General features: G+C 43.6%; 1 protein-coding gene and 1 long non-coding RNA gene across 3 annotated transcripts in view; one reads left to right on the top strand and one right to left on the bottom strand.

The window, feature by feature from the left end:
- Nucleotides 1-4,549: 4,549 nt before the first annotated feature.
- LOC123502363 (DNA repair protein REV1-like) overlaps nt 4,550-14,511 on the bottom strand; it is a 35,183-nt gene continuing 25,221 nt past the window's right edge. Inside the window, exons 9-10 of one of the 2 annotated variants that reach the window (XM_045251532.1) lie at nt 6,932-7,050; nt 4,550-6,691 (exon numbers count right to left, since the gene is read on the bottom strand). In XM_045251532.1, the coding sequence (XP_045107467.1) occupies nt 6,598-6,691; nt 6,932-7,050 (213 nt within the window). In that variant the 3' untranslated portion in view covers nt 4,550-6,597. Of the gene's footprint in view, nt 6,692-6,931; nt 7,051-8,033; nt 8,173-14,511 lie in introns of those variants that run through there. The other variant, XM_045251533.1, reaches the window with a different exon arrangement.
- On the top strand, nt 6,924-13,026 carry LOC123502364. The gene is made up of 3 exons (XR_006673978.1): nt 6,924-7,060; nt 7,982-8,175; nt 11,476-13,026. It is a non-coding gene; the product is annotated as an uncharacterized LOC123502364 (long non-coding RNA).

Consider the following 14,511-nt stretch of genomic DNA (forward strand, 5'->3'; position numbering starts at 1 on the left):
ACTGGTGATCTTCTGGCTTTCCTTACTGAGTCTTGGTCATCCTCTTTAGAGATTTCGGTGAAACTTTTGCTGTCATGTTAGACATATCAAAAGCTTTTGATAGAGTCTGGCATAAAGCTTTGATTTCAAAACTGCCCTCCTACGGTTTCTATCCTTCTCTCTGCAACTTTATCTCAAGTTTCCTTTCCGACCGTTCTATTGCAGCTGTGGTAGATGCCACTGTTCTTCTCTAAATCTATTAATAGTGGTGTTCCTCAGGGTTCTGTCCTGTCACCCACTCTCTTTCTATTATTCATTAATGACCTTAACCAAACTTCTTGCCCTATCCACTCCTACGCTGATGATACCACCCTACATCTTTCCACGTCCTTTCAGAGACCAACCCTTCAGGAAGTCAACAGATCACGCAGGGATGCCACAGAACGCCTGACTTCTGATCTTTCTAAGATTTCTGATTGGGGCAGAGAAAACTTAGTAGTTTTCAATGCCTCAAAACTCAATTCCTCCATCTATCAACTCAACACAACCTTCCAGACAACTATCCTCTCTTCTTCAGTGACACTCAACTGTCTCCTCTTCCACACTGAATATCCTCGGCCTGTTCTTTACTCATAATCTTAACTGGAAACTTCACATCTCATCTCTTGCTAAAACAGCTTCTATGAAGTTAGGCATTTTGTGGCGTCTCCACCAGTTTTCTCGCCCCTCCAACTGCTAACTCCATACAAGGATAAGCCCTTGTATGGAGTATTCTTCACATGTTTGGGGGTTTTCCACCACACAGTTTTATTAGATAGGATGGAATCAAAAGCTTTTCATCTCATCAACTCCCTCCTCTGACTGACTGTCTTCAGCCTCTTTCTTCCTGCCAATATGTTGCATTCCTTTCTATCTTTTATTGCTATTTTCATGCTAACTGCTGTACTGATCTTGCTAATTGCATGCCTCCCCTCCCCCTGTGGCCTTGCTTCACAAGGCTTTCTTCTTCCTCTCATCCCTATTCTGTCCAACACTCTAATACAAGAGTTAACCAGTACTCTCAATCATTCATACCTTTCACTGGTAAACTATGGAACTCCGTGCCTGCTTCTGTATTTCCATATTCCTATGACTTTTCTTTTAAGAGAGAGGTGTCAAGACAACTATTTGTATGTAATTAGGCTAAAGTTGCTCAAATATACTTCAAGGTGTCTTAACTTCCCTCTCTGGTTTAAATAGTTGTAACAATTCATAATTTCTCTTTGTTGAAGATATGTTTATAGTATGATTTTTTTGTCTGCTAGAGTTAGTTTGCTTTGTCAAATATGTTAATATTTTATGCTCTTACCTTTCATTTCATTACTTAATAACAATGGGATAGCTAGAGTTATCATATACAGTGGTGCCTCATGATAATGGAACTCACAGTAATGGATTTTGCTCAATAACAGATTAGTCAGACAATAACCAATTTTTTTTGGACCGTCAAGGCAGTTTTTTTCCAGAAATAGTTCCTGAGTAGCCAGGCAGACAAATACACATATGATACAATAAACAAGCCCAAAAAGGCATGCTAGATACCATTGTAACTCATTTAGTTCATCTACGATTCACAAAACTTGTAATAAGGTGGAGAGTAGCGACTGCTTGCTTGCAATGATCACCAGAGTGACACTCAGTGATTAGAGGTCCTGAGCTGGTTAGACCCATGGTCTGCTGAAGTGAAATGTTAGTTATGCATTTGTTTGAAAATTGTTGGGCAAGCAAGGATAATGACACTGCCAGAGAGAGAGAGAGAGAGAGAGAGAGAGAGAGAGAGAGAGAGAGAGAGAGAGAGAGAGAGAGAGAGAGAGAGAGAGAGAGAGAGAGAGAGAGAGAGAGAGAGAGAGAGAGAGAGAGAGAGAGAGAGAGAGAGAGAGAGAGAGAGAGAGAGAGAGAGGATCGCAGCTGACAAAAGTGCAGATGACAGACAAATAAAAACTAAAACTTTCCAGTCACTTGATTTTTGTCTTCATTTACTGGTCTCTGGAGGTCTACAATTTCATTTCTTTTTACTTGCGACTGAGGGTAATTTAGTATGAAGTGGGTTAGGTTTTTTCTTCTAGATGACATAATGAGCAAATAGTTTCATCAGAGCAGTAGTGGAAAGTGATGTCAGTAACACAGCTGCCTGATCTCTCTCTCTCTGTCTCTCTCCAAGAAGTACTTGTTCATATTGCAAATTACTGCTTTAGATTGGCGGTGAAGATGGCCATATGGTGAGTTTGCAGCAGGGCAATACAGGTAATTCTCGATTTACGCGATAGATGCGTTCCAAGAGGCATCGCGTATATCAAAATTCATGTAAAACAAACATGTAATTCTCATAAGAAACACTAAATAATAGGGGGGATGCAGGATGTGGTTCAAAAAAAATTTGTACAAAATACTCTATTTATTTGGCTAAATTAACATGATTTTATTATTTACCATTCTATATACTAGAAGTGTATTTAACCCGTACAGCATCAGAGACGTACGAGATACGTCGGCTACTCTGAGCGAACCAGGCGTCAGAGACGTATGAGATACGTCGGCGAGCTTTCTCGTGTTTTCGGAGGTATTGCATCCTCAAAACCTAACATTATACTGCCATCGTGCACTGTAGACATTGCTCATACTGCCTCCTCATCCCTGCTAACATGAATGCTTCCTGTATTTATTTATTACAATTCTGAACTTAGCAGTTTCTGATGCCTTCAGCTAGGTGTAGCAGGAAACTGACGCCTCAACTCCGCTAATATGAACAAAGCGTAATTTCCATTACTTACTCTTACCATTTCAGTTGTTTTTGGTAACTGTTATATTGTGGTAGTGAAAACTTTGTATGACATAAATAAGAATTTTCCAATCGCTTTGTTATAAGGAAAACAAGTACATATTACTCGGAAAATATTTGCACCGTGAAAGGCAACACTCCTCGCGATATCCTGTGTCTATTTTTATCCACAAGCACTCCCAAACAGCAAAACATGACATGTTGTTTTTCTTTCAACTCAGGAACGATATTATGCATGTGTCCAACTCAGGGATCGACTGGTGAGAAACGAGGAAGCGAATAAACTAGTCACATAAGGCTTTGCTAAGTCGCTAACCTTAGCGCAAAATATCTCGCACCGATTAATACCACTTCCAGTCAGTTCTGGGAGGAATGACTGTCATTTTCATTTGTTTCACATCATTTACGACTGGTTTAGAAAAATAAAAATCCATGATGTGGCCAGCACTGGCGAAATAAAGTCTCAGATCTGCTGACGCTGTACGGGTTAAAGTAAGGGAAAAGCAAGAAATAATGAGAAAGCAAAAAATAATAAGAGAAAGCAACAAAACAAAAAAATACGTAAACACTACACTCACTGCATCACTGCCTTCACCACTCACACCACAGTCAGTCACCATCTTCCTCTGAGCTTTACCATTTTATCAAAAATCCATTTATAAAAAATAACCCCACATGCAGAAGAAGATGAAGGACGTTTTGGAGCCATCTTGGTGAATTATAGGCAGATTGAAGAGATTCCGTCTGTACTCAGTGCTGGCAGACTGCAAATGAGGCATGAGAAGAGCGGAGCTCCCACCTATCACCCAGCTGCGGCACTCTCTGGCGCGCAGTTTGAAATTGCGTCTGGCACTCAGTTTGAAAATGTGGTTGGGCCAAATCGCGTATAAGCAAACCGATTTCGCAAATTAAATTAATTATAATATTTTTTGGGTTGCGTTATAACAAAAGCGCGTAAATCAAACACGTGTAAATCGAGTTACCTGTACTCTATAGCAAAGTCTTTCTCCCCTCCTTTGTAACTTCAGCAAGGTCCTCCAGGCAGTCATTAAATGCTTGTTAACCCCTTCAATACGGTGACGCCTATGTGGGCGTCATGAAGCCCCAGTAGCAAATACGGTGACGCCTACGTAGACGTCATATTTCTTTTCTGAGCTTTCTTCAGTTCAGTTGTCCCGTATAGTGTGTTGGATACCAACTACACACGCCGTATGCTGTCCTTGAAATCCTAGTGCTCCTCCCACCATCCTTGTCTCCACCAATCACTAAAGATAAGCTACATGCGTCCCGCCTTGTGTCTAAAATTACCCAATGGCATAGACTGTTCCCATCTCTCTCTCTCTCTCTCTCTCTCTCTCTCTCTCTCTCTCTCTCTCTCTCTCTCTCTCTCTCTCTCTCTCTCCATTCCTCCCTCCCCATCTCCTTTCCTCCCTCCCCTCTCCCTCTCGAAGATAAGTTACATGCGTCCCGCCTTGTAACATTCGTGAACACACACACACACACACACACACACACACACACAAAAACAACAAATTTTCTAATCTCTCTCTCTCTCTCTCTCTCTCTCTCTCTCTCTCTCTCTCTCTCTCTCTCTCTCTCTCTCTCTCTCTCTCTCTCTCTCTCCTCTCTCCTCTCCCTTCCCTCCCTCCCCTCTTCCTCTCAAAAGATAAGCTACATGCGTCCTGCTTGTGTCTAAAATATTAGCAAATGTCACTCTCTCTCTCTCTCTCTCTCTCTCTCTCTCTCTCTCTCTCTCTCGAAGAGAGAAGCGTCCACTTTCCTCTTCGAAGGCGATATAGTGACTAAAACATAGCAGCATAATACACAAAGACGACAAGTATGACAAGCTTGCACAAGTTTCCCGCGCTTGGGCGTGGCACTACCACCCGTATATCATACAGGCGGGCTTTTTTAACATCCGGCGTGAAGGGGTTAAGGATGCCACTAGACAACATGGGAATCGGCCATTACAGCAAATGGAAAGTTATATCTTAATTCACCTATTCTTGATAAGATAAATTTTTATTATTGTTCACTTCTTAATAATAATTAACTCTTTTACTTTAACATTGAGTGTAGAATAAGATAGATTAAATTATCAAAATATTTTTTTGTTTATAATGGGTACTACTTTGATGCGCGGTAATGTTTACCCAATGTACTGTGGCCGTGTGGTACTCAGCAGACCCACGCCGCACTCAGTCCTTCTCTAACACAGCTTGGAGAGAGACTCATAGCTCACGCTCCGCCTGGCAATCCCGTTTTTGCCTTTGTACTGGTTATCCTGTTCTGCACAGCCAGTCTACCTCTACACCGTGAGACTCCAGTTGTCTAGACTGTAATTCTCATCCGGCGTACCAGCTACAAGTCTCACTCTGGCCGCTACCGACTATAAGTTTCATCCCGGCTGCCGGCAACTTCTCAAGCCTCCTCGCTACTAAGCTACCAAGCCTCCAAGCTTCAGTACTACTTGTAATTTACCAATAAACACAGGGAACAGATCCCCAGTGTTTATTCTTCAACCATACCAGGACATATTATTAAAAGAGAATAAACTACTGAAAAAGGCAAAGTGGGTGTTTAAGGTTTTTGCAGATAGACCAGTCTCAGTAAAAGATAATTTGCAGTAACTGACAACCCCTTGCGCCCAAAGTGTCCGTTATCGCAAGGCACCACTCTATATGTTGATTTATTTATTTTTTTGTTTTGTTTTGTTTTATGATCTTCAAAAATGAGAGGCACACTGACCGAGGTGCCAAAAATTTTTGAAGTGCAAAATATGACACTTATTTTCTGAGTTGAGGCACCATAGGTGGACCATGCTGCGTAGTTTGCTTTAGTCACAGTGTGCACTCTCTGGTATAAAACACAATTTTTACGCAGCTTTTCTACTAATACATCAGTGTTACCTCATATTATATTCATAGTCTCTACAAAACTGTTAGTTCTCACACATGTAAGATAGAATCAAAATAAAAGCTGAATATTATACTTAATATATTTCTTTTCTTCAAATTGAACTTGTAATTCTTAGAATATTATAGATCCTTTACAATATTTCACACATGTGTGTCTTTAACAGAATCCTTTCATTTATTTTCTTTTAATGATTAATCTTTATCTAAAACTAATCATGTCGCATAAAAAAGAAAAATCTTTCTTTCTGTGTGTGCTATGAAAATGAAGTTGATGCATTTTATAGTTTTCAAAAGGATCTGTTTAGGGTGATATATATCATATAGTAGGAACTCTCATGATGACATCAAAAGAACTGTACAATTCTACTAATAGCATCTTAAATCAGTGTTGTTTTGCATGCTGTATACAAAAATTGCTTTATGAGCATTTTTTAAGAAATTTTTGTCAGAAAGGAGCAAAATATTTATGCAAACTTTTTGAGTGCCTGGCACAAAACTTGGTCTGTAGTGAAAGAATATGCAAAAAATTGAAAAATAATTCAGAAATTAAAGTTAAGAGATATTTATAATGGTGCAAAAACAAAGTCATAAAGGGCATACTAGGGTTACCAGAAAGCACTATCCCTCCCATCAAGTAACTGATTTCAAAATTAACATGTAAAACATTAGGCAATAAGCTGTGCACTGTACCAGAGCTAAGTCCCTTCAATTTTGGCACAATTAATTTCTGTTTGAATAATACTGAATAGCTGATCTGTTTGTGACTAATCACAGTAAATCTAATATGACTGATGAAATTATTTATCATAGTGTAAGATACAAGCATCCCATGTTTAACATGAATCAATCATTACATCTACAAAGCTTGTTTGTGTTAACACTCTACAAATATAGAACTGTAGCAAGTACCTGAATTCCAACACCTCTGAAATCTTGAGGTGGATTCTTGATCTGCTTTAGCAATCCCAAGGTCTCTCTAGAGGTAAAAAATAAATAAATATGAAAACCATACATAAATAATACACATCAGAATACATAATTCTAGTATCTTGTCCATGATAACAGATAAAAAGGACTCCTCTGCAATTCATCATTATAGTTATATTTCACCTCTTAATGAAGCTGAACTGACTTTCCCTTACATCTAATTTAAGAGAAGACTGCTAAGTCTAATTAGTGGAAATGGTGTTGAAATAAATGACACACAATAACTCACCTCTCGATAATGTCTGCAGATGAAGTGGACAAGGAGAGGGAGACAGACTTGGCTATATTGTCACACACACCATGACCCATGAACTTGGCAGTTTCTATTGGAGCATCCTTGGCACGAACCTACAGTGAAGTAAGTGGATTACAGAAAATTATGATGAGTTTTCTCTCATAAGGATAAAAAAAACAAAGCTCCCAGAGAAAAAAAATTAAATGTATACAACTAATACACAGTAAGATAACTCACAAAAAGAAAAATGTGGTTTGGAAAGAAAGACACAAAATTTAGACTAATAAGCTTCTACTTGAATAATTCCCATATTTGATGGGTCATAAGATGCATGGGCTCATAAAACACACCCATTTTTGGCAGACACTGGAGAGAGAGAAAAAAAAAGAAGAAAAAAAAAAAAAAGGATTAATGAGCAGATTTAAGCTCTGAAAATGGAGTGAAGGATTTCACCTGATATTAGACAACTGACATGTATTTAGATCACTATCAGATCCCAATATTTTGCACTTAAAATCTGATCCTACTGTGACTTGTGAGATGTAAACATATACCTGGCATATGGCACTGGCAGTGACTGTGTGAGAGTTAGAGACCACAGGGCTGGTGATCATAACTTTTTTATCATCATTTTACATATATGCAAGATAAGAATGTTAAGACATGTGGAATTTTAACTGTATGAAAGTATATCTTACCTCAAGGAGTAATGATATCACACTAAAGAATACAGTGAAGCTTGCCTGTGTCAAGGTCAAGATCACTGACACTGGCCGTGTTTGTTTTGGTTCATAACAATGCATGGTGCGTGGTCAGCTGGGAAATTCTTCCTGACTGGTGTCATTCTATGTGAATTACCAGTAAGTATGAGCTATTATATATTGGTGCCTTGAAAGAAAGAGTTGTTTTGCAATGTAGTACCTATCACCACTTTGTTTACATCTGCAAAGATGTCATGTGGGACTCTAGCTAGCCAGCGTGCTGACCAGACGTTGGTTCCGAGCAGCTCCGTGCCAACTAGCAATAACATTCTCTCACCCACAGAGCTCAAGCATCGCCACCACCAGAGCAGACAGTAACAACTACAGACAAGCTGGATGACGCTGTGGAGGTGATGCCTCTGGTGAAAACAGCGGTCCAGCCGGGCTCCAACCCCATATGCGCCGGCTCCACCTCCCCAGGTGACCACATGGACGACTCCACCACGGTCATCAAGCGTACCACAACACCATCACCTGGTAAGACACACAAATCTGTCAAATCCACAAAGCCTGCTATGGATTGTGCAACCCGCTCCTACGCTTGTGTGACCGCCTCTACCCCTCCTCGCAGTGCTGAGTCTACTGGGCCCCCACACCCGCCCCCCACTCATAAGCAGGTGTTACTCATTTGCTCTTTTGATGGAAGTAGGTGCTTCATCCACCCATCCAAGGTCTCCAGGGCTGTGTGGGGCTCAATTTTTGCCAAAAAATACATCGAGCAAACCTTGGCCATCACTGGAGATGGCCGAGGAATTAAGTTTGAGGTGGCCAACCTCGATCACCTGGAACAGGCCCCAGAGTCAGTAACCCGACTGGGGGAGTGGCCTGTTAAGTGCTGGGTGGCCACTGACAATGACCCTACCTATGACTTTGGTAGAATTTACCCTGTTTCCCCCGACATGACTAAACATGACATCATGACTCAGATAACCATCCTAGACGGCAGCCCCACTCAGATTGTTGATGTTTTACGCCTCCCAGACCATGACAAGGACGGACAGACAGTCCCGAACCTGGCCATTCGCCTGAAATTCCGTGGGCCCCTCCCTGAGAGGGTGGCCCTAGGAAACATGGTCTACCATGTTAGGCCCAACACCCTCCCAGTCCTGCGCTGCACCCGCTGCCTCCTGTTTGGCCACGGCAACACTTCCTGCAATGGGCGTGCCTGATGCAAGAAATGTAGTGGTTACCATGACACTGACGGGTGTGTCAGGGAGGACCACTGTTTGTTTTATGGTCCCGGCCACCGCCCCACCTCCAAACAGTGCCCGGCTCGCCTCCAGGCAGTGCAGCTGCAAGAACTGCAGCATGATGGGGCCCACTCTCTCCTAGATGTTAAACGAAAAATGAGAGGTATCCTCCCGGGCATTTTTCACCCACCAAACCCTGCTCCAAAACACTCACCCTCCAAACCAGGCAATCCTCAACCTCCTCCCCTATGCCTCACTTGCCCTCACACACCTGAAACCCCCATCTCTGCCCCCAGCCTTGCTCCTCATCCTACACCCATCCCCATTCCCACTCCTGATCCTACTCCTGCTCCCATCAAGCCCCTGAGCCCCATTATTAGTGTGGTACCACTAACCGCCCAGCCTCCCTCACCCAAGGCCCAATGGAGCCGCCACCACCACAAACCACACCACGAAGTCACACCACCAGACCCTCCTTCATCCCCGAGGGCCCCTACTGAACTGACTTGTCAGATGCTGGGGAATTTGTACCCCAAACCCCTCTACACCAATGCCACCCACCAAAGGTTCTCCAGCCAAAAGCCCCACAGCCAGCAGCCCAGCAGTCCTTGCCCTCACTTGGTAGTGCAGGCTTTGTACCATCCTCTTCCTCGCTTCCGGCCCAGCATGCTTCGGGTTTTGCATGGCCTGCTTTTATTAAGGGATTAGCACCAATAGCACTCAATTTCTTTAACTTCCTGCTTTCAGGACTTAGCTTCACCGAGAGTCTCCTCCGGTGCATGCCAGGACTCCTCTCCTGTGAGACGTGGCTCACAGACCCATTCTCCCCCTCCTTTCCAAACTATACTTCCTACAGGAAGGACAGGGAGACTGGCAAAGTAGGAGGCAGCCTACTTCTACTGATCCACCAGTCCCTTCCCTCTAGCCCTCTCTCTATCCCTTCTTTCACAGGGGATGGATTGGAGCATCTGAGAGTGACTGTCACCTTTGACTCAGGCCCACTAAACATTCTGCTAATCTACAATCCCTGTCTTGATACATCACTTCAGGAATTTCAACATTTGTTTCATCAACTTCCCTCCCCAGCATTAATTATGGGTAACTTTAATGCCCATCATGACATCTGGGAACCAGCCCTCCCCAGGAGCCGGAGAAACCATTCAGGCGCGTCACTCGAGTTTTCTGGCAGATAGTGATTCCCTCTCCCTTCTCACACCTCCTGGCCTCCCTACCAGGATTGACCCAGTTTCAGGGAATCCTTCCACCCTAGACCTGTGCCTAGGGAATGGCCCACTCCTTCTCACCACTATAACTACTGGCCCTTACATGGGGAGTGACCATCTTCCTGTAATCATTGCCTTCCCATCAGTGCCACCACCCCTTCCCACTTCACGCAGACCACGTTGGTCATTCAACAAGGGAGACCTGGTATCTTTTCAGACCGAGTTAAAATCAATCGTCCCACCCACGACCCTCCCGTCAAATGACAAAATTAACTTCCTTACATAAGTCTTGGTGACTGTGGGATCCCACCACTTTCACCTTGTCACTTCCTCCCCCTCCCATTCATTCATGGTCCCTTGCCCTATCAAGCCCACACACCCTTTGTAGATAGAGCCCTCTCCTTCTTTGCAACTCTCCGGGTGACTCCTCCCCCTTTCCTCATCCTCGAAAAAACTTCTCTCTGGGCCCTTGGTACCCTCTCTTTTCCTCAGTCTCACTGTCCCTTCATACACCCACACAATGGTTCAAAACCGGCTGCCCAGTGCAGGGCAGAACTCTATTCATCTCACTCCTCCACTCGGTACCACACCCACTTCCACATCTACACCGACGGCTCCCGCCTCACTACCCCTCCATCCGTCGGTGCAGCCATATTCATCCCCTCCAGGTCCCTTGCCACTGCCTGGAGGTTACCGGCCACTGCCTCCATCACCACGGCATAACCGTTTGCCATAAAAGAGGGCCTTCAATTTGCCACCATCCTTGCTGTCCCCTGCTCAATAGCTCTCTTCTCTGACTCCCTCTCTGCCCTCCAGATTGTAAAATCCCACCGCCCACACTCCCACCACCACCTCACCCTTATAATTCACCATCTCATCCTCCACCTGACCTCCCTGGGACACACCATCCACCTTCAGTGGGTGCCCTCCCATGTTGGTGTCATAGGTAACACCGTGGCCGACAGGGCAGCAGCAGAGGCACACACCCACCCTTCCCCTATTGACTTAGCTACTGACCAGACAGACTTCCTGACTGACCTCAAGACAGCCTGCTGGCGACACTGGGACACAACATTGACTGACGCTTTACAGTACACCTCACTGGGACACATTAGACAGGACACAAGACACCACTGGTGGACCTACTCCCCCAACCGGGCACTGGACACGGCCATCACAAGACTCAGAATCGGCCACACCCGCCTCAATGCCCACCTACACAGGCTGGGCATGACTGACTCTCCCCACTGCCCCTGGTGCCCTACCCAGCCTGACACCCCAGAACACCTGCTGCTGCACTGCCCTCGGCACCACTCACACCGTGTGGCCCTCCTCCACTCACTGTCTGCCATTCACCCACACAGGCCAACACTGACTGACCTCCTGGGTGGCTGCACAAATACCTATCAGGCTTTCAAGACACTCAACCTCACCAGGACCTTCCTACACAAAACAAATCAACTTCACCGCATATAGCCTGACTACATCACCTCCACATCCCGGACCTTTGGGGCACTAGAGGCTGTGACACACAGCCTGCACGGCCCTGACAAATCCCCAAGAAGAAGAAAGATGTCATGTGAATTACCAGAAGTATGAGCTATTATATATTGGTACCTTGAAAGAAAGTTTTTTTTTGTGATGTACCTATCATCACTTTGTTTACACCTACAAAGATGTCTAGGGTTTGATTTTTGAGCTTCTGTTACCACCAACTACTGTCTCAATACTGAACCTTGGCCTCATAGGATGCAGGGTCATTTCCTGAAACATTTTTTTTAGAAAAAGGTGCACCTTATGAGCCATCAAATACGCAAAGTTTCCTGTTATATCTAACATATTTGATACTGATAACCTTGCTTGTATTAGCAGGTACAGCTGGGTACAGTTAACAACCAACAGTCCAAAGGGGTCTGGGTGAGACCAAACAATGGTAGATGACACTGCTGTACGCAAAGAAAAGTCAGATACAGAGTCTGAAGCAGAGCGCTTTAATTAATTTATTTTTTCCCCTATAGCACCTGTAAGTCTACTTGAAGAGTATGAGAAGCACTGTTCAGCTTCCACCCATTAGCGGCGCAGGCAATTTTATTTATAGTGGTATCCATATAGGGCCCATATCACCACCCAAGCACATCTTTGGTGTAAGGCAATTACACCTCCACTTAGAACCTGGGTGCCATGGTAAGTAAGTACCTTTAAACTACTTGAAAAATGACACCGTTTCAAAACGGTATGTGGTAGGATTCAAACTTACGCATGGACATCTGCCTGATCCCATGCTCACCACTTTATCCACTATGTCACTGCCTTCCTAAGGCTCCCTAAGAGTAGTAAGTGAGGTGTGGGTGACACCACCACCATGACTCAGGGATGCCACTGACAATGGCAGATGGCATTGCTGTATTCTAAGAAAAGTCAGATATAGAGTCCAAAGTGAAGCGAGATGAGAATACATGGGATGTGTGTAACACCACCACCAGAACTCAGGGTTGCTACAGTGTGCCACCAAAAGAAATGCTGGATACAGAGAGATCATGGGCACAGAGAATATATGTACCATAATAGGTGTATACATCCACAATATAGTAATAAAATACAATATAACAAAAACATGTCAAACAACTATCACATGGTGAGTAATGGGCATTTTTCCTCATTGTATTACAAGAATGCCAAAAAAATTTTCAATATGTATTATTTTTTCATGAATAAGTCTGTTTACAGGAAAACCACGTTGTTAACTGTAGACTCTTACACTGTCAATTTTTTGTGGAGAAAATGGGGTTCATAAATCCACGAGTACAGTAAGTCCTCGTTATACGGTAGTTCTTTATCCAGTAAATTCACAGTTATGGAGTTTGGAAATTACTACCTTCCATTCAATATACGGTAAGAAAAATTCACAGATATAATATCCGCTCATGTCATCCGAAAGGGCCCAGCGTTGGGGAGCAGGGGTGATGAAGTCATCCACGCCACACCTCCCCGCCACTCACAGTACTGACTTTAACTTGACCATCCTTGGAGCCTGTTATCTCTTCCCCTCCCCCTCTTTCTTTAATGCATTACATATTACTTACATGCATTACTAATTAGATGAATAAATGGAATATTAAAGGGTCTATTGTAAGCACAAATATATTCATAATAATTATGGCAAACACTTAAAGCCTACTACCAGCGGCAAACCATGCAGCAACTGATAAAGGGCACAGATGGGCATGGCAAGCCCACTATCAGAGAATGGTGGAAGTCGTATAACATCAAGCACGCCTTAGATAACATCAAGTCATCTTGGGACGAAGTGAAGACGTCTACCATGAACTTGGCGTGGAATAAAGTATGGCCAGAATGCGCATGACTTCCCAGGCTTCGCTGAAGACGACATCGGTGCGATCAGAAATGACATAGTAAATCTGTGCCATAGGGCTGGCTTCGATGAAGTTGATGATGATGATGTTCAAGATCTTTTGGAAAGCCATGCTGAACCTCTCTCAAATGATGAACTTATAGAGCTAGACAAGGCATCACAGGAGGCAGAAAAGAGGGAGACGAGGAAGAAGAACCTGTGCGTGGCCTGGACATCAAAACTCTTAGAGAATGTCTCGGTGGTATCGAAAAAGCTCTGAAACCCTGAAGGAACGTGACCCAAATCCTGCCAGGAGTAGCAAAGTGGCTCATGACATAGAGAAAAGTGTCAAGATTTATCAAGAAATCTATGATGAAAAACAAGAAAAACCAAACAGTCCTCCATCTACTCGTTCTTCAAGCCAGTCAGACATGCCGTCCCTGTCACACCTGCCGACCCTGCTACAGCTGGCCCTTCCACATGCTGCCTGACATGGTTCTACAGCTGGCCCTTCCTCCATATCCTCTTTCTTCAAACCAGTGAAACGTGCCGACCCTGCTACAGCTGGCCCTTCCACATCTGCTTCCGACAGTGCAGACGACGACGTCTTATCCTCGTCTGCCCACTCAGCGGAAGATGAGTAAGGGCTGAAATCCCTACTGTCCCTTAGCCTCGGGAGGGACATCATCTGATAGAATACATGGCAAGTGAAAGGTAAATAAAAACATTTTCTGTTTATTTCTTTTGTGCAGTACTTTACATTTTTTTTATGACTATTTTCATGTATTTTCATTTCTGTAGGGGTGACTTTTCACGTGCTGGAATGCATTCCCTATTATTACATATTATAATGGGTTCGTTATACAGTAATTTCTATTTGCGGTAAGGTTTTCAGGAACACATATGTACCGTATAACAAGGACTTACTGTAATTGGGATGTTGATCACACTAGGAAGGAGGGGTGAAGAGCAGACCTATTACCAGCTACCTGTTCTTTAAGCAAAATTAAATCATTTCCAGCATGATTTTTTCTTAAATAAGGGTACC

Source organism: Portunus trituberculatus, chromosome 11, assembly GCF_017591435.1.
Source record: "Portunus trituberculatus isolate SZX2019 chromosome 11, ASM1759143v1, whole genome shotgun sequence".
In the NCBI taxonomy this organism is placed as follows: Eukaryota; Metazoa; Arthropoda; class Malacostraca; order Decapoda; family Portunidae; genus Portunus; species Portunus trituberculatus.